Here is a 27470-nt window from a genome sequence, read left to right as displayed (position 1 = left end):
GAAGACAGCGGTCTAGGAGAAGCCGCTCTCTTCTTAGGCTCGGAGGTTTTTGCTGCGGATGCCGAAGGTAGCATATCAGGCTGTAACGCCTTGTCAAAAGACATCATTCGGAGCTTTAATTCCCGCTCTATGCGGGCTCTGGAGGTAAGTTTGCAGCAATGGGTGCACTTTTGAGGAACGTGCGACTCACCCAGGCACCTTATGCAAGCGGAATGACCGTCCGCCGCCGGCATAGCCTCTCTGCAAACAGAACATTTCTTAAAACCGGGAGATCCCGGCATTGTTAGGAGTAGAAGAGGGGCGGCTGGATGCCCACCAGGCAACCCCTGTGTTATTGCCGCTTGTCAATTTCAGTTTCTGTAGCGCTTAGCTGTAGCGCTAACTGAGTAGTTCTGAAAAAAACTGTTTTTTTTTGTTTTTTGTTTTTTTACAACAGAACTATAAACTGGAACACGACTAACCCTGGACTAACTATCTACACTGAGAAAACTAACTAATAACACTAATAAAACCAGAGATCTAACAGTACAGGGAGCTCCGACCGCGACCTGAGGCGGTTGAAAGGAACTGGTGGTTGCCAGCCTGCGCGCAGCAGATCAAAGGCGCGAACGGCGCTTTGAAGGAGCGCGCATGCGCGGGCTGGCAGGACACGGCTATGAAAATTCTCCGAGCCGCGGCGCCGGGACGGGACCCGACACCTAGAGTGGAGCACCCTCGGGGCCACTCGAAGAAGAACCATAGTTTGCAGGCCCCTGGTCTAACTGATAGCCGCAGGGCTATCCCTACCCATGTGCAAACTGTGTAGGTATGTAGGGAACAATGAAATTTGAGGCACCAAATTGTCCACATTTCATGGTGCCTTAGCAGCTGCATATCACCTCCATTAGCCAGCCCCATCTCTTGGTCAGTCCTCCTGCAGGCTGCACCCAGCTGCACTCACCAGACAGTGGTGAGAGATGTGAGCCTGTGAACCAGAAGATTCAGGAGGAGCAGCAGGCAGCCCTGCCACCAGTTGGAGAAAAGCAGCAGTTTCCCCTTCTGCGTCCTGTGGGCTGTAAGCTCACGCTGCTCACTGCCACCAGTGCCCAATGTACTAATTTTTACTGCCCGTGTGCAGAATAAATGTTGTTATGTGCACCTAGGCATGTGCAGATGTGCACCACAAATGCAAACACATGCTGCTGGCAGCTGTGGGTGCTCTGCCTATCAGCTGGGAGGCACCTGAATCTCTCTTGGACATCTGTCCCAGCACTCAGCTTATAGCGAACAGTATCTGCGCCTCCCACCCGCTCCCACGAGGCTGCAGGTGAGCCAGGATCACCCCACAGCTCCTGCCGCTGGGGAAGGTGCAGGAGCTGGATTGCACAGGTACTCCTGGGGGAACGGTGCAGAATTTGCATTATTCCCTGTTTCCCCTGCAGAATTTCTGGCCACCACTAGGTGCTGCTGGGCTGTGCAGAGCCCAGCTCGCCGTGAGCGGAGCGCCCAGCCTGCCGGGGCTGGAAGCTGCTGCTCTTCGATGCTCCTTCTCCCCGGGACAGGAGAGGGCCTGCGAGCGGGGGCTCTGGCAAAGGGTGAGGCAGCGCTGGGCTGCACCATGGCCCGGGGGGTGGAGCGGGTGATGGGGTAAAGGACTTTGGGGGAGGAAATCTCGGGGGGTCTGCCCCGTGGCTGGGTTCGGGGGGGGGGGGGGTTACTCCAGGACTGGCTTCTGGCAGGAGGGGTGTTTGGGTTAGGGGCGCCCCAGCTGGGCTCTGGGGCAAAGGGGAGGGTGTGGGGTCGGGGTGCCCTGCAGCAAGGCTCTGGCGGTGAAGGAATATCTCCCCCCCCCCCCATCAGGCTGGCAGGTGTTTGCTCTCTGCGGTGTGTGGGTGCAGGGATACGTCGGGGAATCTCTTGTCCTTTCCCTGCTGTTGTGGGGGCTTTAGGTACAAGCGCACCTCAGTCCCTGCTCTTCTCCTGCGCCACGTAGTAGTCTGAGGTGTGAGCTGTAACACCTGCATCTAATATCGGCGGTTGGGTTTATTCTGAGGGTGCTGGCAGCCTGTGACACAGGAGGTCAGACTAGGTGAGCTGGTTGGCCTTTTCTGGCCTTACTGTGTGAGACTCTACAGCGTAAAATATCCCTCCTTCCCTCCCCCCCCCCCCCTTTTGACTGTATGGAGAGACATGCCCAGAATCTGTAGAGGTTGCTGAACTGCCCACGTTTCTCACACAAGTGGGGTATCTGTAGCTCCATGAACAATCTGGCACAGCCTGTCAGTGCCAAGCTAACTTCTAAAATAAGCTTAAATCATGTAATCTATTTTTAGGTCTGGCTGGCCAAGCCAATACTATTGCCATCCTAATGACAGTAATTTGGCTCAAAGAAAAATCTTTTGGAAGCAAAATTGTTGCATAATAGCCTCCAAGGTTTCTAGCCAACTATGGCTCAGCAAGCCTTCCAAAGAGTGAAACCTGGGAAGATGCTCTAGATGGAAGCAGTCACACAAAATTCTGGCTTTTGTATTCAACCTACCCTTGTCCCTTGCCAATGCCCTCATTGCAAACCTGACTGTACATCCAGACATTTGTAGACTCAGTGAGGTTACTTTAAATAAAGGCTAAAAAAAAAAGCAGCTTCTAGTTTTAGTTCTCATTCCAACAGCATAAGCCCTTTTCCACTGTATGCATGGCTAGGGACTGCTGTATTTATGTATTATAAGGCTTAATTATAATTTAGAAGGTCATAGCTTTTAGCCCTTTGTGTGTGTGTGTTTTACTATCAGGAGCACCCCGAGTTGCAGATGAGCAGCTTTATTATTTATATTCCATATTTATGTTGTGGCTGTGTCTAGAGTCCTCACTCAAGATTGCCGTAAGAGTCTCTCGATGTCACTGTTTCAGCTAAATTTGAAAACATTAGCTGTCATGAAACTGATGGGAGAAAGCCTTTTCAGCATTACGTCAGATGAGCCACAAGTGCAGCACTGGGCTGGGGTAACTGTAGGGAAACAGCTTTGTTACATAGACCCTAGCAGCCATGCTGTTCTCATCAGACAGCCACTGATGGCAAACACATATGTGTCACACCCCCCTGGTGGGGGTTGTACCCTTCTTTCAGGTCGCCCGTGGCTGGGATGGAGCCACAAGACTGTAACAGCTCCTAGATGTAGGGGCCCTGTTGTTATGGACACAGCCCTCGCACAAACTACCAGCCTTCCTACACCATAGCACCCAGCAAGCCCTCCCAACAAGCTCTGCTCATCATACCTCTGGTATGTTCTTATTGGCCTAAAATCTGTCCCTCCCTTGCTGCTTCTTCCTGCCCCAAGGCGCCTTGGGAGCACTGGTAATACCATTGGGGGTGGTGCATTGCTCTGTTTTGGACTAGGGATCTAACCAACTAGTTGACTATCTGATAAGCAGAAGCTTATTGGATAGTCAACTAGTGATGCAACTAGTCTCTCCCCCCCCACCTTTGAATCAGAGAGCGGCAGCAAGGGTTGGGGAGCAGGAGCTGGTGACGGGGGGGAGTCAGCTTAAAAGCTGGTTCCCCCCACCACCATCTCCACGGAGAGTAGGGGAGGTAGAGGCTCAGCAGGAAACTGGAAGCGGCTACTGAAGCAATCTCTGCTCACGCTGCTTCTGCTGGGATTCTGCTTTTGAAATGTACAAGAGCCCCAGTGGGGCTTTTGTATATGTCAAAAGCAGAGGCCCCACAGGGAGCGCGGGGTTATCCGGAGACTCCCCTGCTAGCCCTATGCTCCCTGCGGGACTTTCTTTTGAAATTTCAAAGGCTGAGGTGCTGCACGGAGCTGGGGACTCCCCGCTGGCCCTGCATTCCCTGCACTGCTTCAGCTTTTGAAATGTACAAGAGCCCCACTGAGGGGCTTACTACAATTCAAAGGTGGAGGTACCCTTATAGAATGTGGTACCACACTGACTATTTGATTAGTTAGTTAATCTAAATTTAACATCCCTATTTTGGACCTGGTGCATTTCTAGCCTGCCAGCTGTCATGAATAATCCAGGGCTCTGGAAGGTCACTGCCACTGGGTTTCCCTCTCCTTTGCGAGGTTCCCTCTTTCCCCTCCTCATCTAGGCAGCCATGCTGAGTATTAGTTGGAGCTTGAGCTGTACTCTCTACCTCCCTTCTGTTTCTGGTGCAGTCTCATCTTGGAGTTGCCATGAAAGTAATTACTTGCAGCTTTCGGTGTCTGTGTCCCAAGGGAAATAAAGAAGCTGGGGAGGCTTCCCCATGGTTCCCATCCTGAGGTGAAACGGGGCAGATTTGTCGCAGCTTCTGGTGGCCACTGCCCTTTGCGCAGGGTTGAGATGGGCTGGGCTGCAGCAGCCACTTGCTTTTCTTGGCCCAGCCAGTGAGCAGTGAAACCCTGCTCTCTGCCAGGGCTGCTCAGGGTCCTCCCACTGCTGTGTTAACTCTGGAACCTATTGGCCATTGTGTGAGCCACTGATCCAGCCCCACGTTCGGGGAGGGGCATTTGCAATGAGAAAAGCTGCTGCTGTCTTGGTGTCATGAGTGGGTGGAGTTTAGATAGCTGCCCATCTTCTCCCAGGCCTGATGGAGGGTTTCTAGGGCTGCCTGATGCATACAAACGTGGGTGCTATGTTCCTGTGTGCGTGGTGCTGGCTGGAGGATTCACTCTCCTCAGTGGTTCCTGATATAACCTCGGGTACAAACCACTGTAGCTCTAGCTGTCTTAGGAAATGGTGTGTGAATGTGTATTAAGAGATGTAAAATTCTGTTTAGTTAACTGGCGAATGTTATGTTTAACTAGTTAACCAATTAAATGGGGTAGGGCAGAGTCTGCTCTGGTTGGGCTGGAGCGGGCCCCATGGGGATGGAGCAGCCCCCCCCCCGCCCACAGCAGACAGGGTGCTGTTCCAGGCCCCACTAGTTAATCTTTCACATCCCTCCTTCTGTTTGTGTTTCCTCATAATTGTTACCCACGTTGCAGCAGTATGGACGATTTCAAGGGTGTCATCCCCTTGATTTTAAATCTTTGATTAAAAGTAGTTTTTAGAAGTAGAAGTACACTTGCCTTATTTTCTTGTCTGTATAAAACAAACATGTGTATATATACACCAACAAAACCACCCCCCCAAACCTTTTCTTCCCCTGTTGCTATGTGAAAAACTCACACAAACAAAAAGGAAGACTGAGTATCTATATAGGAAAGCCAGTAAAACACCTTGGCTGTGTCTACACTGGCATTATTTTGTGCAAATACTTTTAACAGAAAAGTTTTCCATTAAAAGTATTTGCGCAAGAGAGCGTCTATACTGGCATGTGCCTTTGCGCAAAAGATTTGCTTTTGCGCAAAAGCATCCGTGCCAGTGTAGACACTCACTTGCACAAGAAAGCTCTGATGGTCATTTTAGCCATCGGGCTTTCTTGCCCAAGAAATTGATGTTACCTGTCTACACTGGCCTCTTGCGCAAGAATACTTGTGCAAGAGGACTTCTCCCTGAGCGGGAGTGTCAGAGTATTTGCGCAAGAAGCACTGATTTCATACAGTAGAACATCAGTGTTCTTGCACAAATACTCGCGGCCAGTGTAGCTGCTTTTGCGCAAAATCTTGCCAATGTAGACACAGCCCTTATATACAAACTGAAAAGGAAATGTTTCTGCTCTTCTAGTTACAATGCATTTGAGTTTCTCTGATAGCAAAAATCGGTAAGATTTTAGTGAGAAGTATGCTTTTTTTAGTTGATATCCCTTTAATTCAGTAATGATTGGAAAGTGCATTTGTGATCTGTATGATTTCAGTTACAGATGTGTGTTACAAACTAATAAACTGCAGTGTTCATGAATATGCTAATTTCTTCAGTTGAAAAGCTATTTATTATCCTAAATTTAAAAAAAAAACTTATTTAAGTTTACTTAGTATGCTATCAGCACAGATTATGCTCTTGGCACTTTACAAATAATGAAAGCTCTGCATGTATCAGCATTCTAGTAGTACAGGCAGTCCCCGGGTTACGTACAAGATAGGGACTGTAGGTTTGTTCTTAAGTTGAATCTGTATGTAAGTCGGAACTGGTGTCCAGATTCAGCCGCTGCTGAAACTGATCAGTTTCAACAGCGGCTGAATCTGGACGCCAGTTCTGACTTACATACAGATTCAACTTAAGAACCCCAGGCATCCCCAAGTCAGCTGCTGCTGAAACTGATCAGCGGCTGATTCCAGGAAGCCTGGGGCAGGGGCTTCCTGTAGTCAGCCACTGGTCAGTTTCAGCAGCGGCTGACTTGGGGACGCCTGGGGCAGAGCAGCTGGGGTGCTGCTGGGTTGGTCCAGTAGCGCCGCCGCTCCTCGGCGCTACTGGACCAATCCAGCAGCACCCAAGCTGCTCTGCCCCAGGCGTCCTGATTCAGCCGCTGCTGAAACTGACTAGCAGTGGCTGAATCAGGACGCCTGGGGCAGAGCAGCTGGGGTGCTGCCCGGTTGGTCCAGTAGCGCCCAGAGCGGCGCTACGGGACCAACTGGCAGCGCCCCAGCTGCTGTACCACAGGTGTCCGGAGCAAAGCCGCGGAGCACGGGGGCAGCGGGACAGCCTAGACGCGCCGTGGCTGTCCTGGTGCCCTTGGGCTCCGTGGCTTTGCTCTGCTTTGCTCCCCGTCCCCCTGATCTGCAGACCAGGGGGACGGGGGGGGGAGGGGGCAAAGCAGAGCCAAGCCGGGGAGCGCGCGGTCAGCTGACAGCCCAGACGCGTCTGGGCTGTCAGCTGGCCGCTGCTCCGTGGCTTGGCTCTGCTTTGCCCCCCCCCCCCCCGTCCCCCTGGTCTGCAGACCAGGGGGACGGGGGGGTGGGAGGGGCAAAGCAGAGCCAAGCCGCGGAGCACGTGGGCAGCGGACAGCCCTGTCCGCTGCCCGCGTGTTCCGCCGCTTTGCTTCCTCTCCCTGGTCTGCTGGAGACCAGGGAGAGGAAGGGCCCCGTTTGTAACTGCGGATCCGACATAAGTCGGATCCGCGTAACTCGGGGACTGCCTGTACTTACAGAAAGCAAATGTTTAGACAGCAATGTAGAGCATTTTGTATACTGACTTACCCTGAAATATACTGCAAGTATCATTGTTTGCAATTTTTAAAATAAAAGCCCTTATTTAAAGATTGTATATAGCATGTTTATCAGTTGAGGCTTGCTGTGCTAACTGTTGCTTTTTTCTTTTTGCAGGTGCCTCATCCATAGCTTGCAAACCTGCAGGCAATGATGTAGGCTGTATTTTTATTTACAAAAATTGCGGAACACTTCTTAACTAGACGGAACTTTTTAGTATCATTCAATGCCGAACATTGCAGAAAGTGAAAGGGAGAATGGTTCTGGACATGTTGAAGACAGACCTGAAAAAAAATCTCCAGAAGCGGCTCTTCATGATGACGTAAAGCCATATTGTACTTCTGGTACCTCCCCTGTGTCACTGGCTCCTTCTGGAGATGGGCATTATCCCTGGGGATGTCCTGTGACTCACACCCGGGAAAAAATTTATACTATCTGTTCAGACTATGCTTTTTTAAACCAGGTAACGTCTGTTTGTAGAAGTCCAAGTGCTACAGTTAATGCCTGCCTACAAGATAGTGCTGCCTTAAATGTTGGAAATAATACACCTAACTTTACTGGTATTCGAGATGGTGCTTCAGAGATAATCTACAATGAAGACACTAACTTGGAAAATTTATCTAGTAGTCTTGGAAAGCTTCCACTGGCATGGGAAATTGACAAAACAGAGTTCAATGGAGTGGCCCCAAAGCTGAAAAACAGAACAGGTATGACATTACAGCAATGAACTATTCAGAAAAATGCTGCCTGGGTGACGTGGACGGCCAATGCAACCCCTCCCATACGTGCATGCCATTTCTGTTGTAGAAATAGTCTTTGTGGTGGCCTCACAGATGCTGGCTGGGGTGGGCTAGGATAGGAGTGGGTCAGGCCAGAAGAGTAGTGGTCACAGTGTATCCAACCTTGTGACTCTTGCTTCCTTACTGTACGTGTGCTTTCCTGTACAACACAATAGTTTATGAGTGATATGGCATACATTTTCAAGCTGTAGAACTAATACAAGGTGGTATAAATCTTATATGCTCATATAATTCAGCCTATTTTCCACCTAAGGAGGAGGGGAAAATGAATATTATTGTGTTCTCTCCATATTGAATTTTTGTGTTGGCTCACCAGTCAAGTTCTCAAGTATCTTAAAGATCATAAAACAGTCTTTGCAGCTATCTATTTATATAGCATATCTATCTATCTATCTATCTATCTATCTATCTATCTATCTATCTATCTATCTATCTATCTATCTATCTATATCGGCTTTGACTATATGCATACATAAAGTGCTCTTTTGAAAGAGAAGATGTATGGATAATGTGTATTTTACAGGTATGGTTTCACTGCTGAAACATATTTCACTGTGGTTCAAAAATATGTAATTGCAAAACAAGATGGAAAATAGTCCCCCTCACCTATTTTTGTTGTTGTTGTTGTTGTTCTTCCTATATAGTGACTTGCAATAAGGGAAAGTTGCTGGGGATATATTTCCGCTCTTCATAGCCTTAGGTGCAAATTAGTAATAGAAAGATTAGATGTATGATTTTACATTAGTGTCAGTGGTCTGCTCTCCCTCTAGTGCACCAAGTGAAAAAGTCATTAAAAGCCACCAATTCCTGGGATGGCTGGGGTAAGAAAGTCCATTCAGTTGATAGAGCAGTGGTCTCCAGCCTTTCTGAGATCACTTTTTTAATTTAAATGCAATCCGGGATCCACCTCAAACCCAAATAACCTTTCCCTGTCTCCTTCCTGCCCCACTCCTGCTCACACCATTCTTCCTCCCTCCCCCATCCTCACTCACTTTTATCAGACTGAGGGAAGAGGGCTAGGGTTTGGGGCAAGGGGATGCAGACTCTGATCTTGGGCTAAAAGTGCAGGAGGGGGTTGAGGGAATAGGCTCTAGGAGGGAGTTTGGGTGCAGGGGGACTCAGGGCTAGGGTAATGGTTTTGGGTGCAGGAGGGGTTGAGGACTGGGGATGCGGTTTGGAATGCAGGCTCCAGCTGGGCACCGCTTACCACAGGTGGCTTCTGGGTGGTGCTGCAGGGGACTAAGGCAGGCTCAACCCTACTCTGGCCCTCTACCACTCCCAGAAGCACCCAGCAAACTCTCTCCATCCCTGCCCTCTCCCACTCTGTGGAGATGGGATACAGGGTGAGGGGAGGGGCACCCTGATATTAGCATCTCCTCCTCTTCTTCCTGTGCCCTGCACAGCAAGCAGGAGGCTCCTGGGGGTGGTGGGGCAGCTCCAACGCAGAGGGCAGGAACAACGTGGCAGTGCTGAGAGGGGCACATGAAGTGTCAGCACTTGACAGCCTCCTGGCCAAACCTGCCAGGATCACCTGTCAAAGGCTTCAGGATCTACCAGTAGATCCCGATCTATTGGTTGGTGACCACTGTAATAGAGAATAGAAATAGTGTTCAGTAAAATATACTATTGTGTAATATTATATACCAGTTAACTCGCTCTTCCCAAAACTGTGCCAGTTCACAGGCTAACTTTTCCTTTCTCCCTCCTCCCCCTTGTTGCCTCTGTATCAGAGGCAGAAAGGGTGGGGAGTGGGAGCTGGCTTAAAAGCTTATTTCTCCCAGCACCATCTCTGTGGTGGCAGAGGCAACAGCGTGGGGCTTAGCCTTACTGCAGGCAGAGACTGGTCCACATCCCACGAAGCAGCACCTGTCCACAGGGGGCCTCAGCTCCCGGCTGCCCACCTTCCTCCCCCGCAAAGCAGGCCCTGTCCACGGAGGCCTGGGCTGGCCATGAACAGAAGCTGCTCCTGCAGCAGCCCTTGTCTGCAAGGGGTTCCAGCTCCCCTCTGTGTCTGTAGATGGGGCTGCTGGATCCGGCGCAAGTGGGGAGTGAGCAAGCCTGGCTTGGTCCTGGCTTGTGCGGGTCCAGGAGCTACCCCAGTTTAAATGTAGTAAGAGCCGGGCGGGCAAGCAGTGGGGAAAGTTCCCGGACCTGGCACAAGCCAGGGCTGAGTGCCTTCCTTTATTGACTAATAGGGTAGTCGATACAAATTTTATCAACTACACAATTAGCGAAAATACCCACTTCTTAACATCCCTTAATCACAGGGGTGATTACACTTCTAGCCATGCAGCATATTGTCTTTTTGTTAGCAGTACACTGAATGCCTACTGGAAGGGCATTCTGGTGGAAATATTTAGCTCGAATATTAAATATTTGTTAACTGCTTCTAAAATTTATCTTGTAGGCAACATGAAAAAACAAGTAATAAAGAAAAAATCTCTGGACAAAAAAAGCAAACAGTACCGGGAGTGTTCTCAGCATTCCATTGTTGAAGACATAAAGCAGCGGAAAGTGCTTGACATCAGAAGATGGTATTATTTAAAAGTCCTAATTAAGACTACCACAGTATGCAGAACTTGTTTGTAAATGCATGCTGTCTGACTTATTTTAAACTTTAATGTGTAAGAGTTTTTATTTAATCGAATTGAAGGGTATATGGGATCGGTTAAAAATAGTTACTGAACTAGACCTGATATTACAAGAGGGCCTGGGATGTATAGTAACTTTATGTTTTTCCTTATTGTTGAAAGCCCAGAAGCATGAGCAAGCAATGCGTAAATTTACTCACATGTACAGGTGTACTTTAACTAACATTCTGCCCTTGTGATTGGAGCTACTTGATTAAAATTTGCAGTCATATAGAACTGTGAATATACTGCAGAATGTTCGCTGAGAACTGGGTTGAAGCCACCAATCTAATTTTAACCCTTCAAAAAGTTTCTATGTTATGGGAAATGAAGTTTAGTACTAGGAACCTGTGATGTAAAATCGTCTCCGTTGGTGAAGTTCGAAAAGGTTGCAATTTAGAAAGGAACTGAAGTATTAGGAAGCTATTGATTTGAAAGGCTGTCGGGCCAAGATATTACTACAGGGATACTCATCATCTTTTCCACAATATCATTAATGTAAATTTGACTTATTTCATTTCTGCCCCAAAATTGTTAAAATAGTTATTAGGCCCTTGTAAATTGAGTTGGTGGTCTCCGCACAGATCTTGATGGAGTGGGATTGATATCACCACTTAGCTTTAGAAGTGATAAGCAAACGAATGTGTGTGAGACTGGTGTTTGTGAAATGTGTCAGATTTCCATTTCGTTCACTTTTTTTCTGGGTGACGTCTCATGAAAGAGAAATTGGCATATTTATTACAGATATTTTAATTCACATATGGATATTGAGTCTTACTAGTGACTTATTGTAAAGACAAGGTGAGACAAAATACTTTTAAAAAAATACTATTTAACCTTTGGGTAAATTGTCGCAAAAGAAAATGTAATAAACTGCATATATCTAAATAAAATTTTACTCTCTCCCCTCAGGTACTGTATTAGCCGACCACAATATAAGACTTCCTGTGGAATTTCCTCTCTAGTGTCTTGCTGGAATTACTTATATAGCACACTTGGAACGGGAAAGTAAGTCATTTCTATTCCATTTCAAAGTCATGGGACCTAAAATAGCTATCTAAATACTCTGTTAATTGTGATTATTAACTTAATTTTCAGTCTACCACCTATTACTCAAGAAGAAGCCTTGCATATTTTGGGCTTTCAACCCCCATTTGAGGAAATTAGATTTGGTCCCTTCACTGGAAATACTACTTTAATGAGGTACAATTTGTTTTCTTGATATAACTGAAATGTTAATATATAGAATAATTTTCTAATACTAAAAATAATTAACACTCTTAAAAAACCAATAATATACTCAAACTCAGTGTGTTTTATTTTGGATTTCTGAAAACATTATGAACAATTATCAGAGGGGTAGCCGTGTTCTTGGAGCAGAAGCTTTCATGGGCAAAGACCCATTCATCAGATGTATGTAGTGGAAATTCCAGAGGCAGGTATAAATATACAGGCATAAGAAAAGAGTTCCAATCAAGAGTAAGGCTAGAGTTAAGGAGGTCAATTCAGTCAGGGAGGATGAGGCCCACTTTTAACAGCTGATGTGGAGTAACTTCCACTCTGGAACCAATCCCTGCAATAAACCTCAGTGCCAACTCTGCCCCCATATCTACACCAGAGACACCATCACAGGACCTAACCACATCAGCCACATCATTACAGGCTCATTCACCTGCACATCTACCAATATAATATATGCAATCATGTGCCAGCAATGCCCCTCTGCCATATGCATCGGCCAAACTGGACAGTCCCTATGTAAAAGAATAAATGGACACAAATCAGGAATGGCAATGCACAAAAACCTGTAGGAGAACACTTCAATCTCCCTGGACACACAGTAGCAGATTTAAAAGTAGCCGTCCTGCAACAAAAAAACTTCAAGAACTTCAAAGAGAAACTGCAGACCTACAATTCATCTGCAAATGTGATACTCTCAGTTTACGATTAAACAAAGACTGTGAATGGCTAGCCAACTACAAAAGTAGTTTCTCCTCTCTTGGGCTATGTCTAGACTGCAGGCTTCTTTCGAAAGAGGCTCTTTCGAAAGCATCTTTCGAAAGAGCCTCTTTCGAAAGAGAGCGTCTAGACTGCACGGAGAAATTTCGAAAAAGCGGCTTGCTTTTTCGAAAGAAAGCATCCAGTGAGTCTGGATGCTCTCTTTTGAAGAAGCCCTATTTACATTGAAGAACGCCTTCTTTCGAAAGAGGAACTTTCGAAAGAAGGCGTTCTTCCTCGTAAATTGAGGTTTACCGCCATCGAAAGAAAAGCCGCGTTCTTTCGAATTAATTTCGAAAGAACGCGGCTTGAGTCTGGATGCAGGGGAAGTTTTTTCGAAAAAAGGCTACTTTTTTCGAAAAAACCCCTGAGTCTGGACACAGCCTTGGTGTTCATACCTCCACATCAGCTGCTAGACGTGGGCCTCATCCTCCCTGACTGAATTGACCTCATTATCTCTAGCCTTATGCTTGATTGGAACTTTCTTCTTATGCCTATATATTTATACCTGCCTCTGGAATTTTTACTACATGCATCTGACAAAGTGGGTCTTTGCCCACAAAAGCTTCTGCTCCAATAAATCTGTTAGCCTATAAGGTGCCACAGGACTTCTTGTTGTTCTATTATGAACAATGAAATCAATTTTAGTTTCCTTTAATAGTTTTTTTTTCTTGAGCTGTTTTTGGTGTCCTAGTATTTTTTGTTATGCTTCTAAGTTGATGGCTCTAGTTGCATTACTACTGCCTGTACTGTGAGCCTTCACTGGCAGGGTGACATGGAGCATCCAAAAATTAATATGGCAGGGAATACTCTTCTTTTAAAAAAATCTGTAATTCACCTTTCATTTTAGATGCACATCAGTCTCTATGTCTGTTCTCCATATCCAATCAATCCTTTCCTTTTTTTAATACATCATCAAATATGTCAGATGTCATGATAGTTTTATGTGCAGACCTATTTAGAAACTGGAGTAAGACCTAATTAGCTGTATCTGAGAATAAGAACTTTGTTCAGTATGGATCTGTGTAGTATTTGAGCTGGTAAGATAAAGGTGAACAAGTTATATATCCATTATTAGACTTCTGGTGCTTCCAACTCTTTGTGATAAATTATTTATTACTTGTACTACTAGAGGACCTCACAACTCTAATTGAGACCAACCCACTATTGGGCAAAGTACTAAATAAATGCATGGGGAGATTGACCTTGCCCCAATGAGTTTATATTCTAAATCACTAAAAGAAGAGAAGATGGATGAAAGGAATTATAAATATTACAAACATATTTTCTTCAGTCTTTGTTTTTAAAATACCTAAATGTTTAAAACAAATCTTATTGTTTTTCAGATGGTTTAGACAAATTAATGATCATTTCCATGTTAAAGGATGTTCATATGTTCTGTATAAACCTCATGGGAAGAACAAGACAGCTGGAGAAACTGGTAAGTAGCTAAAATTAAACACTAATTTAGTGTGTAAGTTGGAAAACTGTAGTTGTAAATTTTTTTAGGATCAAGAGAACAATTTGTGTAACTGAAGTGCCAACTTAACATAGTTACAGGCAGAACAACAAATGGCTCTGAGTTGTATAGCTTTTTCTAATCTTCCTTTCCTCCCTCCATGTACTCAATTTTCCTTTCTTTTAACTAAAATAATATACCTCATATGTGATTACTGAGAAACAGCTGCACTCCTATGATGCTACAGGCATTTGGCTTCCCAGCCTGTGCATGGTTTCTCTCTCAAGATGTGAATTCACCTTCACAGCATATCCCTTCAACTGATATGTTTCAACACTTGGGAAGTCTTTTTTTTTTTTTTTGTATATAAATACAGTAAAGCTCCAGTTGTCCGGCATCCAGTGGTCCGGCACTCCTGCTAGTCCAGAAGTGCTCCAGGCAGCCGGACAATTGGAGCTGCTCTGCCCCGGGCTTCCCCGAGTCAGCCACTGGTCAGTTTCAGCAGCCGTTGACTTGTGGAAGTCAGGGGCAGAGCAGCTGGGGTGCACTGCCCCAGGCTTCCCAGAGTCAGCCACTGGTCAGTTTCAGCAGCAGCTGACTTAGAAGTCTGGGGCAGAGCAGCTGGGGTGCTGCCGGGTTGGTCCTGCAGCGCCATCTCCCCCACCCCACCCTAGACCCCTCATAGCTCCTCCCCCCTTCCGATAGCCCGGCATATCTGATAATCCGGCACCCCTTGGGTCCTAAAGATGCTGGATTATCGGAAGTTTACTGTACTAGGGCTGTCAAGCAATCAAAAAAAAATAATTGTGATTAATCACGTGCACTGTCCCTTTGAAATGCTGCTGCAGCGTTTCAAAGGGGCAGCGCTGTGGAAGCTGGGATCAGCTGGAGTCCTCAGCTGACCCCAGGCTGAGTGCAGGTGTTTATGAATATATAAGCTGTATCATTCTCTAATTGAAGACTACTCTGCATATAAAAGTATGTAGCTGAACCTTTTAATTACATTTAAAGTAATAAAATGTCAAAGGGAAGAGAGCTAAGATGGAGGATGCACCATGCTGAAAAAGGAACTGGGAGATAGCTAGCAATCTCCACTGCTCTTGTGAGGGACAGTTTGCTAAATTCTATACCCAGGGAGTAGAAATAACATATTGTATCTCTGCTCTTTAAGGAGAGAAATAAGTTTTCCTTGTTTCAGTGCTCCTCTAGTCTCTCTCCTATCTGCAAGCACTATAGTTGGACTACAACACTCCTGCACTATCCACGCACTGCAAATCTGTGTCCTCATACACTCCAACCCAAAATCCTGCACCTCCATCCACAAGCTCAGCACCCCAACCCTCCACCTAACCCCAACATTCTCCAGTGTGGAGCCCCCTCCCTGAGCCAGCATCCCCTTCTCTACCACCTCCTGCACCCAAATTCCCTCCTAGAGCTTGCATCTTTCACCCCTTCCCACACCCAAATCCCTCATTCCCACCCCAGAGCCTGAACCTCCTGTTTCAACCCAGTGAGAGTGAGTAAGGGCTGGGGACAGCAAATGATGGAGAGGAGGGGAATGGACAGGGTGGGACCTCAAGGAAGGGGTGGGGTCTTGGGGAAGAGATGGGGTAGATCTTTGCTTGCCCGGACATTTAAAAAGTGAACTTGGGGGTAAAAAGGTTGGAGACCACTGGGTTAAGGAATATGTTGTGGTCAAGGTTCAGATTAGGGATATAATGTTATGTTTAACTGGTTAAATGGAGAGACTGGCAGGGAGAAGGGTTGCTTCGGCCTGGCTGGGTTGGGGTGGTTCCCTGTCGTGCCTCAGCCAGGTTGGAGTGCTCCTGCACACGGCGCACCCAGCCCGGCTAGAGCAGCTCCCTCTTTGTGGTGGGTGTGGGGCTAAGAATTACAGGTCTCTCTAAAATATACTTCTGTACTAATGCTGTATTAACTGGAGTCAGTGGAATTAAAGACAGTGGGTTTCCTCTGAATAGTTGTCAATATTCTTGCTTTTGTCAGTTTATATTTTAATGTAGCTTAAAACAAAAACAAGCCCTAAGTCTTTAATTAAGACTCTTGGAAAATGGAAAAAAACAACCCTTCACTTAGATCTAAATGACAAGTGTTTCAATTGTGTGCCATTTCTAGAGAAATAGTTCTTGTAACTGTTTCAGGGTAATATGTTTTTAGAGAATGGGATCTGAAAGAACAAACTAAAAATTAAATATATTTGTTTATTTTAAACCTTTCCTGTAAAGTATTATACTGCTGCTTGTGCACTGCGACAATAAATATAATATCAGCAGATGTAAGAGAAATAACTCAACTCTTCTGGTTCCTACTGAATGCAAGATTAAAAGTGTCTTTCTTTGTAGCTGCAGGGGCCTTGGTAAAGTTAACACAAGGATTGAAAGATGAGTCAATGGCTTATATCTATCATTGCCAAAATCATTATTTTTGTCCAATTGGATTCGAAGCTACCCCTGTAAAAGCTAATAAAGCATACAGGTAAGAATCTTTAATTATGCTTGCTCTTATGTGAATCTTCCATCAAAATGATGGCTACAGATGAGCATGGCATTTATATATGAATTGAAAGTGTTGTAGGGACAGAATGTTAGCATCTGAGTGGGAATGGAATGTCTCATTATTTTACAGATTTCCAGGTCTCCTGTTGATAGTCTCTGCAGCAAGTTTTGGCCTCTTGTTTTTGCCTTGTCACTGTGAAGTTGGTTTTAATAATTAAATCTTAATATAAAATAATTAAATAATAAGTAAAAGGAAGATAGGGTGCTGGACTTGAACTCCGAATACTGTTGTTCAGAATGGGTTTGCTTTAAATTACCAAAAAGAATAATTGATTTAAACCAAATTATCCAAAAAGCTAAAACTGACTTTGCTTAAAGTGCACTTAATTTTGGAGTAAGCCCCATTGACCTGACTGGCACTTCTGTTGTTTTTTCGAGAAAACAAGTACAGCATGGAGTTCCCTGGAAAAGCTGAGTTATGCTGAAGTAAAATAGGAAATAGATTTATGGCATCACCATTATAGTCTGTGGCCATGATGTTCCAAAAGGAGCATATATTATATAATATAAAATAAGAAAATGACACTCAGTGGCAACTATATCAACTCTAGGTTTCTCATACTGAAGCTTTCTGAATTGTATATTTGAGTGACAGATTCTACATTAGTTAACTAATTAGCTAATCCTTCTGACTTGTTTAATCTAAACTTTATTTCTAGCAACATTCAACATAGCAAACAGCTTGAGAACTTACTTGTGAAATCACTCTTATACTAAAAGGCATAGAGAGAGTCTTGAAGAATGACGCATTGCAAAGTGAATTATTTATTTAAGTTACTAACCTGTTGATCTACTCAGCCACATCCACATCATTTTTTCTCAATAAGCAATGTTCCTTATGATGATTCATTCTTGCAACTAGGCCCTGCATCATTTTCTTATACTTGACACGTTTTCCTTTTTTACGCAGGGAATGGATTTTTCCAAAATATTCTCTCTTGCCCAGAGGCCATGACAGTTTTTCTGTGGCAAAAATGTAGGAGACTATAGGAATCTGAGTGTGTGTATGCTGACTGTCTTCCCTTTTTCTTTCTAGTCCACTCCACTGTTCGGCTGTGTCTACACTGAGCCACTTATTCCGGAAAATCAGCTGCTTTTCCGGAATAAGCTGCGAGCTGTCTACACTGGCCCTTGAATTTCCGGAAAAGCAACGACGCTCTACTGTACAAAATCAGCCGCTATTCCGGAAAAGCTACGCTGCTCCCGCTCGGGCATAAGTTCTTATTCCGGAACACTGTTCCGGAAAAGGGCCAGTGTAGACAGCCCAGTAGTCTTTTCCAGAAAAAAGCCCCGATCACGAAAATGGTGATCGGGGCTCTTTTCCGGAAAAGCGCGTCTACATTGGCCACAGACGCTTTTCCGGAAAAAGGGCTTTTCCGGAAAAGCAGCCTGCCAATGTAGACGCTCTTTTTCCGGAAATACTTATAACGAAAACTATTCTGTTTTAAGCATTTCTGGAAATTCATGCCAGTGTAGACACAGCCTTCCTTTTTATGTTGCCTCCATCCATCCCTATACATTGTGTCTCTGTCTTTAAGACAGTGTCTTAACTAACTCCATGGTTGGCTAATGTCTACCAACACATAAGCACAGTACAAAAACAATCTTTTCCAACCTGTGTCTTCTTTTGCACGTGTTACTTTTTAGTCTGCTAAGAAACAGAAATTGAAAGCCCAGAAATTTCAAGAAGTAAAAGCTAGTAGTTAGGCTGGACAGACTACAGCCATTAACTCATTTTTATGAGACTGTAAGTGTATGTGTAGCATGTTTGTCATGAGATGTTAATTGTAGTTCATTAACAAGTTGTAATGTCTCAATCATACTAATCTAAAAAACCAATAGCAAGTTAATATGCTGCTATATTTCATTGCAGTATGTGTGCTGAGTCTTATTAGAATTGCATTTTTTGTTCAACAGAGGTCACCTCTTGCAACAAGAAGTGGAATATTGGGTCTTAATTGGAGAATCAAGTAGAAAACACCCTACCATTCACTGTAAAAAGTAAGTCCATATACTTTTCTATGTCTTTTTTTTAAGTTCTAGAATATAGGTACTTAAAAATTCAGTTTCTTTTAAGAATTGCCCTCTCCAGTCAGGAAAGCACTGCCCCACTGCCATTGGCCATGATTTCCAGCCAATGGGATTGATGGGAGTGCAGCCTGCCTGGATTTGTAGCTTCCATAACTCATGGAGTACTCAATATTTTTACAATAGTCAGAGCTTTAGTGACTGTTTTGATTTTTTTCATATTATACTAGATCTGAGTTACTAATTCTGTAATCAAATCTACAACATGTTGACAGTGTTAGTTTGAGCATAGAGTGAGTACAAAGTACAGGAGATAAGGTTCCAATCCCAGATGTTTACGACCTAAATAGACAATCAAAAATCAGAAAATATGAAGAGACTTAGAAAAGGTGTTATTCAAAGCACTTTGTTTTTGTTCAGGAAATACCAGTGTCTTTGTTGTAACTAATTCACTGAACAGCTTCCTCAGTCTCATGTGGTGCTGGATTTCTAAAAAACTGTACCAGATTCTAGAGGGAGGAAACAGCTTTTCTCCAAAAAAATCAGCATTTCTGAGAGATCGGTTTCCCTCCAGAACATAGGAAATTTGAGTGTGACTGGGTGAATCTACCCCGCACAATGGGGCAGAGAGTTGCCCTGGCCAAAAAAGCTCCACCCCCAGAGGGGTCATGGTATAAAAGCCCAGGGAGCCACTCAGTTGGGGCTGACCACCGGGAGGGGAAGGAGCACGGTCCAGAGCTCCTGTGCAGCCAGAGCTGCCTGAGGGACAGCAGTCACAACCACAGCCACCAGAGAAGCAGCCGCAGCAGCCGTCGCCCCAGCAACCCCTGGAGCAACAGCCGCCGCAACTGCAATCCCAGATGCCCCAGGATTGACAGCCCCAACGCAGGAGGCCGACTACTGGGGTGCGACCTGCCAAGCAACACTTGGGGAGTGGAACAACTCGTCGGGAGTGGTAGAAAGTAGCCCAGAGTGGAGGATTGTCCTCCAGGAGCTTGGTGCGTATCAGTAGGAATCTCCGCTGAGCTGGCAGTGGAACTCACCTCTGCCTACAGGGCCTTGCGCTGGGACCTGGTGGAGTGGGAGGGCCCGGGTCCCCCTACCTCCCCACCCTACAACCGGGGGGGGAGAGGGCTTACCCGATGACTAGGCCTCAGGGTCATAAATACCCTGTCAGAGGGGAATGTGTTCTTGGGGCCTAGACCTTAGGGCCATATGTACCCGGTGAGAGGGGTATCCCTTTGTAAACTGCGCCTACAGACTTTGTCTGCCCTTTGATTTGAGGCTGTAAGAACAAGAGCATGTGGATCCTAGGATAAAAACCAGATTAGAGAGGGAGAGGTTGGGAATAAGGACAGTAAAGGTGAGACATGGAGGTGTAAATATTTTTCTTTCCATGTTATTTTTTACTGTAAAGTGCTGTCCCAATTTTTTACTTATCTGCAGCTGTGTCACTCATTTTAGGCACCATCCTCCACTGCAGTGAATAATGGGAATTGGTTATTAAAGCTTAAAATGTTTATCACATCCTCAAGTCTTTAATATTGATTTTTTTTCATGTGCTCATTCAAATCTTAGTTTGGTTATCACAGGAAATGATAACGTGCCTTTAACAATTGTGGAAATGAATTATTTGTGTATTTCCATAAATTATAGCAGCAGGGTTTTGTAATCTTTTTCTACATGTTAGTCTATTTTATTTTGTAGGTGGGCAGATATTGTTACTGATCTGAACACTCAAAATCCAGAATACTTGGATATTCGGCACCTGGAAAGAGGTCTGCAGCATAGAAAAACAAAGAAGGTAATACTGACTTATTAAGATGGGTGAAAAAACTTTTACAGTAGTCTTCTCTTTCCCCAAGAAGCTTATTCAAACTTTGCTGCACTTAAGAATCTGTAGTTTTAACTTTTGATGAAATCTCCTACATGGTTAGAAGTTGAGAATTCAAATCCTATGGCTGCCATGCCTGGGAGAGTGAAAATTATTGGGGTAGGTCTATGGCTTATGTTATGCAGCACGTCAGCCTACATGATCATGGTGGTCTCTTCTGACCTTGAAATTTCTGAATCTGTTAATTATAACTCCTGCTGAGAAAAAATGCTATTGAAATTAAGAAAACCAGACAAAGATGCTAAAAGACAACACATTTTACTCACATTTTTGGGAGCATAAAATTACCCCTTTCCTGATAGTGAAGCTGGATTTTATCTTCATGAAATAGTGATATATTTTTTTTAGTGAAGAAACAGACCCTGAGAATGTGTAGCCAACATACAACTCTTCTTCTTCCTCTAAGTGTGGCCACCATGCCACCCCACTTACAGTGGCAGATGACTTCAAACAATTTCAAGACCTCTTTAAAAGAATCACTCTAGGTTAGGACATCTCATTGGAGGATATCCAGGAAAACCAACATAAGCTGCTCAAAATCTTGCAATCATTCTCTTCCTCAATAAATGATGCAATTCTGGAACCTACTGAAGTGGTATGGCAGACAACTGGGCTGATAGAAAATAGCACATGCTGTCCAAGGGAATGGACTTTTTCTTTTCCCACCTACCACAAAACTAGTTGGTGTTTGAGGTGGCGAACCATCACTTCAAACGTCCCCAGTCCACATCCACACCTCGGACAAAGACTACAGGAGACTAGACCTCTGAGGATGGAAAGTCTACACCTTAACAATCCTAGGTGACTAACTACAATATCTTTCTAGCAGAATTTGACAATTATGGGACGTTATTAGCGTTTATGACTGGCTCTCTTGAAGATAAAAGAGCACAATTCAAGACATTGCTCACTGAGGGACCTATAATATCTAGGATTGCCCTATAGCAGGACTACTCAACATATGGGCCACATGCGGCCCGTGGTGCAGTTTCCAAGGTCAGAAGTTTACATGGGGCTCAACATGGAAGCCAAAACAAAAAAGTAGTCAATATAGTTGTCTTCTGTTGATATGCATTTTAGTAGTTAAATTCCTGGACTGTCATTGCTCATTAAAAGTGGTAAAATATGGGTGGAAATCGGGTAAATATTGTATTTTATTAATATCAGCAGAACTGACTTAAATGGGATCTGTGTGCTGTGTAGTCTTGCCTTAATCTTTGTATTCATGCCCGTCAGTGTTAAAGAAGCTATTTGCATATATATATGCAATCACACTTAAGTTGCAGCCCTTGGCATGTGCTGAGAGTATCATTGTGGCCCCTGGGGTTTCCAAAGTTGAGTAGTCCTGCCCTATAGGCTTCTCTGGAAATTGTTGATAGGGCAGCATGCACTCCTGCCCCAACTATTGTGATGTGTAGATCATCTTGGCTCTTGTTTCCAGCCCCCCCCCCCCCCCCCCCAAACAATCCACAAATTAAGTTAGAGGACCTCTCCATGTCAAAAATAAATTGTTTTAATCTAAGACCAATGAAATTCTCCACTCTCTGAAAGATGCATGTGTGACTCTTCACATACTGAGCATCTACACACCTCTTGCAAAGAGAAAGTGCTACTAGCCTTACCAGCATGCCAGAGGGATGCAGTTTACTCATCCATGGTCCAGACCACATGAGTCCAGAAGACAGATATAGACCTTCAAGGCAACAACCCTCATCACCTCAGCAAATGGCATCACAGCCACCACCTAACAATGTTTTTGAAAAGTTGATTGAAGGTTTGAACAACCTCCCCTCACATCAACACCACTTTGCCCTGTGGCCACTGAATGAGGCACTTCTGCTGTGCATGGGAGTGCACCATGAAGGATCATTGGGCCTTATAAAGCATAAGATTGGGTTATGCCATCCCCTTTATTTCTTGCCCCCCTGCCATAACCCTTCTGGATGTGTCTAGATTACAGGGTTTTGTCGACAAAACTGGACTTTTGTTGACAAAACTATACCTGCGTCTACACTGCCACTGAATTCTGTCGACATAACGTCGACAGAACTCAGCAGTTTTGTCGACGGCTGTAAACCTCATTCTACGAGGAATAACGCCTTTTGTCAACAGAGTTCTATCGACAGAAGGCGTTATTGCATCTACACTGTCCTTTGCATCTACACTGTCATGTCGATAAAGCGGCTTGCTTTGTCGACAGAACTGGATGTAGTCTAGACTCTCTTTGTCGACAGAAGCTGTTGACAAAAGCCTGTAGTCTAGACGTACCCCCTCTGTCCCTCTTCAGAGACCCTTCTCACAATCATTCCTAAGGCAGGAATTAGATCATCTATTGCACCAAGATGCTGTAGAACCAGTGCCTACACAATACAGAGGGAAGGGCTTCTATTCCCACTTTTTTGATCCAGGAGGAAAAAAAGGAAGATGGCAGCACATACTAAATCTAAAGAAACTCAACAGATTTGTGTGGTCCCATAAATTCAAGATGGTCACATTAGGCACAATAAATCCAGCACTGGAATGTTGGAGTGGTTTTCAGTCCTTGACCTATAAGATGCGTATTTCCACATTACCATGAACCCAGCTCACAGATGATTCCTTCAATTCACAGTTGGACGTGACCGTTTCCAATACAGAATACTGGCCTTTGGACTGTTCACTTGACCGAAGGTTATTCTCCAAAACCCTTGTGGTCATAGCAACACACCTGCACAAGCAAGGGATCATACTCTTCCCATTCCTAGACAACCACTTCCTGAAAGGTCCAAATCAGGCAGAGACTGAAAAAATTACCTGAAAGGCCAAGAGAGGAAAAATCCTGCAAAATGCATGTAACTTGTAAATGGCACACATGGGGTAATCTCCAACACCGTGACAAAGAAATATCGCATTTAAAAAGTAAAATTTAGTTGAATCCTTTTTTTTTTCTTTCTTTTTTACTGCCTTGCCTTTACTATCCTAGGCACTGCCCACAGCTCAGTTGGACCTGCCTGTGGGTCTCCTTGTCTGGTCTCTCCCAGCTGCTTCCTGGAAAGTCTGCAGCCCAGCTGGGGCTGCCTAGGACTTTCTTTTCCCGCTTCTGACTGCCCCTCCCTTGTCCTCTGAATAGAAGAGCCTGGAGTTATCTGAGGAGGGGAGAGGGGATAGAGAGATGCCACTGCTACTCTTGAAGCAGCCCAGCAGCTACAGCTACGGGGGTTAGGGGTAGGCAGAGGTGACAGGGATGGGACGGGCTGTGCTATTCTCAAAACAGCCCAGCAGCTGGGGCTGTCTGGGAAAGAGTCGGACTCTCAGTCACCTCTCCCACTGACTCCCCCCACCAAGCCCACCAGCTTGTATTTCCCACATTCTCCATCTGCAGGGTTAGAACTTAGGAGGAAGCACCTGACTAGTAGAGGCACACTGCCTGGCTCCACTAATGAGGTGGGCGGATCTTAATTTCTTCCTATGTGGTAACTCAGATGTGCACTTTCCAAGGAACTGTGCCCACAAGCCAGTACCATACTAGGCCTAACAGTCCTCTTCTCCACCAAGTAAAACTTATAGTGGATGCCCCTGTACAATCACCTGAAGTGGAGGGCCTATAGCGATAGCACTCAATGAAAAAGAGAAAGTCGCTCACCTTGTGCAGTAGCTGAGGTTCTTCCAGATGTGTTTCTCTGTGGATGTTCCACTGTCCCCCTCTGTTTCGGAGTTCAATATAAAGGCACTACTGTAGAGAAGGAACTGAGAAGGTTGGGCCATCTGCGTGCTAAATGAAATTCCAGCGGCACCACATGACAGCTACAGCACATGCACGTTCTGACCTTCTGCTAAAAATCTCTAATCAACGGCATTGGGATACACCAACACCTGAGGTAGAGCACCCACAGGGACATACATCTTGGAATCTTGGTTACTGTAACTCTCGATGCATGAAAGAAATCTGAAGATGAATAGAAAGAAGACAGAAACAACGTGATAATTGTGTGTTTTGCATGGAGAGTGTAAAGGTAAGTTAGGCAGAAGCTTGGTTATGCTAGTATGAGAATGTTAGGTAAACTTACGTACTGTGTAGAAGATTAAAAAGGGAGCAAGTAAAGGAGTTGAAGAACTAAGCGAAAGCAGTTTGTCTCATAAATAATACTAGTAGATCATTAATTACTTTTTTCTCTGGACTCTTCTTAACATTCTTTACCTTTTGTCAGGTAGGAGGAAATCTGCATTGTATCATCGCTTTTCAGAGACTTAATTGGCAAAGATTTGGTCCTTGGAATTTCCCATTTGGAAACATTAGACGAGATATTCAACCACAAGCACAGGGAATTGCCAAATCTGAAAGCGAAGACAGTATCACCAAGAAACAGCATGGACATCTGGGTAGATCTTTCAGTGCTGGTTTCCATCCAGAGTCCACGTGGAAGAAGATGTGTAATATACATGAGAGGAGGAACAGTGGCTATCAGAGTTATACTGATTATGAAGGGAATGATAGAAATTAACTTTAGTACAGCACAGCTGGTATACTAAAATTGTGCTAAGACATAGTAGGAGTTTATTAAGCCTAGGGGTACATATGAATAGAAATCATGGTATAAAATACAATCTCATAGTTATTTAAATACATATGGCCGTGGTGACTGAGATCAGATGTGTAAACTTGACAAGCACAGATTATTGTACTTTGTAATCAGAGTAAATATAATAAGTAAACTGTCACTTCAAATAATTGAACTGCATTTGGGACCATGAAAACAAAAGAACAAATTGTGGTTAAAGCCATTGATGTAAACAAGCAGCATTGAAAAGTAGGATACTCAAAGCATGAAACTTCATCTCTTATGACTTTCTAAAATGATTAGTTATCCTGCATAATATATAAAGGTAAAAATGTCAGTGTTTCCTTTCTTTGTAACATTTTTATTTTAAATACAATAAGGCTGCCACTGTCTATTAGAAATATTGTAATGCAAAAAATGTGTGAAACTTAACTGAAGTGGGTGGTCTCAGTCTAATTCCCAGTGGATTTAGTATCTATTTCCCTTAAAACATTTTTTGCCAGCTGGTACCAATTAGTGCTGTTGTATCTGAAAAGCTTGAGATTGATTGATTGTACAGGGAAAATTACATTACTTTGTGGAAGGCTTGAGGCACAACAGTATAGAATAAGCTTGTCTTGTTACCCCTCTTCTGCCTGTTCTGTGGATGAAGTAGTGAGGACTTCTGACTATATCACCTTTGTGACCATTGAATTTGCTTCATTTTCCACAGCCTTTTTAAATAAAAATGAAGTTGAATTTGCTGATAATCAAGCTGAATACACTGTGACTTGTTGGCTATTCTTTTCTTTCATTGTGTCTCCAAATGTCATCGCATTTTTACTTGTTAATTTTTCTATGAGGGATGACACTATTAAGTACCAAAAATATTGGCAGCCCTAAAAGTATACCTCTGTCAGCATTATTTTTCAGGTTTCCTTGTAAAGCACCTCTGTTTGGATTAATAACTTTGCCGAAAAATATTTTAGCGATTATAATATTCTACATACAAATGAAATGTGCTTAAGGATAATTTTTGTTGACATGAACACTTGTCCTGGAATGCAGGATATTTTGTGGGTTGCTGCTTTTGTTAACCAAAAAAAGGGAGACTTTTAGACAATTTGTTCATCCAATAAAATTTGTTTTCTACTTTGTCATTTATTTGTTGTGGTAATGTCCCTGTTCTTAGTCTTGAAGAGTTTATTGTCTAACTGAGGAATCATTCCTGTTGCTCTCACGCAGTGGAGTAGTTCCACTGGATTTCCTGACAACTTCTTCTTGACTGAGTCCATAATATGTCTGCTGTTTGCATAGATTGCATCTGCTTTTTTTTTTTTAAAGTATCTTTGATAAAACCATGGTGTTGATATAGTAAGCATAGGAATTGAAAAGTGCAATATTTTTTCCTAAAAGAGAGTAATTTGCAAGGGAAAGAAAAGAAGATTATGGGATCAACAGGTGATTTGATAACAGCTGGGGATATGAGTGGATCACCAGTAAAACGTGAAAGTGTGAGGAGGATCCAACAAGTTTAGGCAGCACACACAGGTTCTGTCAGCTCATATTGCTCTAATTTACAAGTTGGATTTTGTGTGTATCAGTGCGAGATCTAAACATGTATTGTTTAAGAGTACCTGGAATGCTCCAAAAATCGGTGTCTGGCATGTCACTCTCAAAGCTGACAAAACTTTAGACAAGTGCACATCTAATTTAAGAATGTACCTCTTACAATTAACTTACTCATACTACTATATACTAACCTAGAAAGACATTCCTTTGGCAAACTAAATAGTGTCACACCTGCCTTCCATTTGTATAGCTGCTGTGGAGGAATGCTGACAAAGAGTTAGAAGGAGGCCCAGATTGTGTGTCAGGAGAAACCAAGATGTAATTACTGGCAGCCAGCTAATGTGGCAAATTGGAACCCGAAAGTGAAAATGTGAAGCACTTGTTCTTAGGCGACTTGGTTAAAAAACTTATGTTAAAATTACATCAGTAAGCACCAGAGGATGCAATGTAGATTTAGTGCCTAGAGTAGAAAACTGCAAAAGTGGCGTTCTATTCTATGCTCTACCCATGGCTTATTGCATGGACTTGAACAAGCTATTTGATGTATTTGTATTTGTGTTTAGTTTCCCTATCTAAAACATGGGAATAATAGCCACAGTTGGAAAAGTAATATTAATGTGTAAGTTACTCATTTCTTAGGTGTTTCTTACTGTCTCAACCTGCATGTGACTGTGTGTTGGTGCTGCAAGTCAAGCTGCAACCCTTATTCCTGTTGTGGGTCTTAGCCTCTTAAGCCATGTCTACACTACAGGGTTTTTCCTGGTATCCCAGAAAAACTCCGCCGCATCCAGGGAATGCGTCTGCTCTTCCACTTTTTTGCACTTTTTCAGAAGCCTTGTCTTCCTCCTTCCACGAGGAAAAAGGGCTCTTCCGAAAGAGGAGGCTTTTCCAAAATTTGGCCCAGTGTAGATTGGCCAAATTTCAGAAAAGCCTCTTCC

At 44.1% G+C, this 27470-nt stretch overlaps 1 protein-coding gene and 1 long non-coding RNA gene across 7 annotated transcripts in view; one reads left to right on the top strand and one right to left on the bottom strand.

The window, feature by feature from the left end:
* The first annotated feature begins 1294 nt into the window (after positions 1–1294).
* On the top strand, positions 1295–26124 carry BIVM (basic, immunoglobulin-like variable motif containing). 5 transcript variants are annotated; one of them, XM_006131032.4, is made up of 11 exons: positions 1428–1574; positions 7179–7383; positions 7525–7768; positions 10269–10395; positions 11404–11499; positions 11590–11694; positions 13836–13930; positions 16309–16441; positions 18439–18522; positions 20257–20353; positions 24635–26124. In XM_006131032.4, the coding sequence occupies exons 2-11, from the start codon at positions 7288–7290 to the stop codon at positions 24950–24952; spliced, it is 1395 nt and encodes a 464-aa protein (XP_006131094.1). In that variant the 5' UTR covers positions 1428–1574; positions 7179–7287; the 3' UTR covers positions 24953–26124. The 5 variants fall into 5 exon arrangements, with proteins under 5 accessions (XP_075774850.1, XP_006131094.1, XP_006131092.1 ...); XM_014577483.3 differs by adding an exon at positions 3104–3257 and having other exon boundaries at positions 1449–1574; positions 7179–7768; XM_075918735.1 differs by lacking the exon at positions 1428–1574 and adding an exon at positions 1295–1368 and having other exon boundaries at positions 7179–7768.
* Positions 22825–27470, bottom strand: part of LOC142826446 (uncharacterized) — a 27685-nt gene continuing 23039 nt past the window's right edge. The window contains exons 3-4 of one of the 2 annotated variants that reach the window (XR_012900565.1): positions 24066–24368; positions 22825–23236 (exon numbers count right to left, since the gene is read on the bottom strand). This is a non-coding gene — a long non-coding RNA (uncharacterized LOC142826446). Of the gene's footprint in view, positions 23237–23388; positions 24369–27470 lie in introns of those variants that run through there. The other variant, XR_012900564.1, reaches the window with a different exon arrangement.

Source organism: Pelodiscus sinensis, chromosome 1 (genome assembly GCF_049634645.1).
Source record: "Pelodiscus sinensis isolate JC-2024 chromosome 1, ASM4963464v1, whole genome shotgun sequence".
Lineage (NCBI taxonomy): Eukaryota > Metazoa > Chordata > Testudines > Trionychidae > Pelodiscus > Pelodiscus sinensis.
This window is presented reverse-complemented; position numbering and strand designations above follow the sequence as displayed.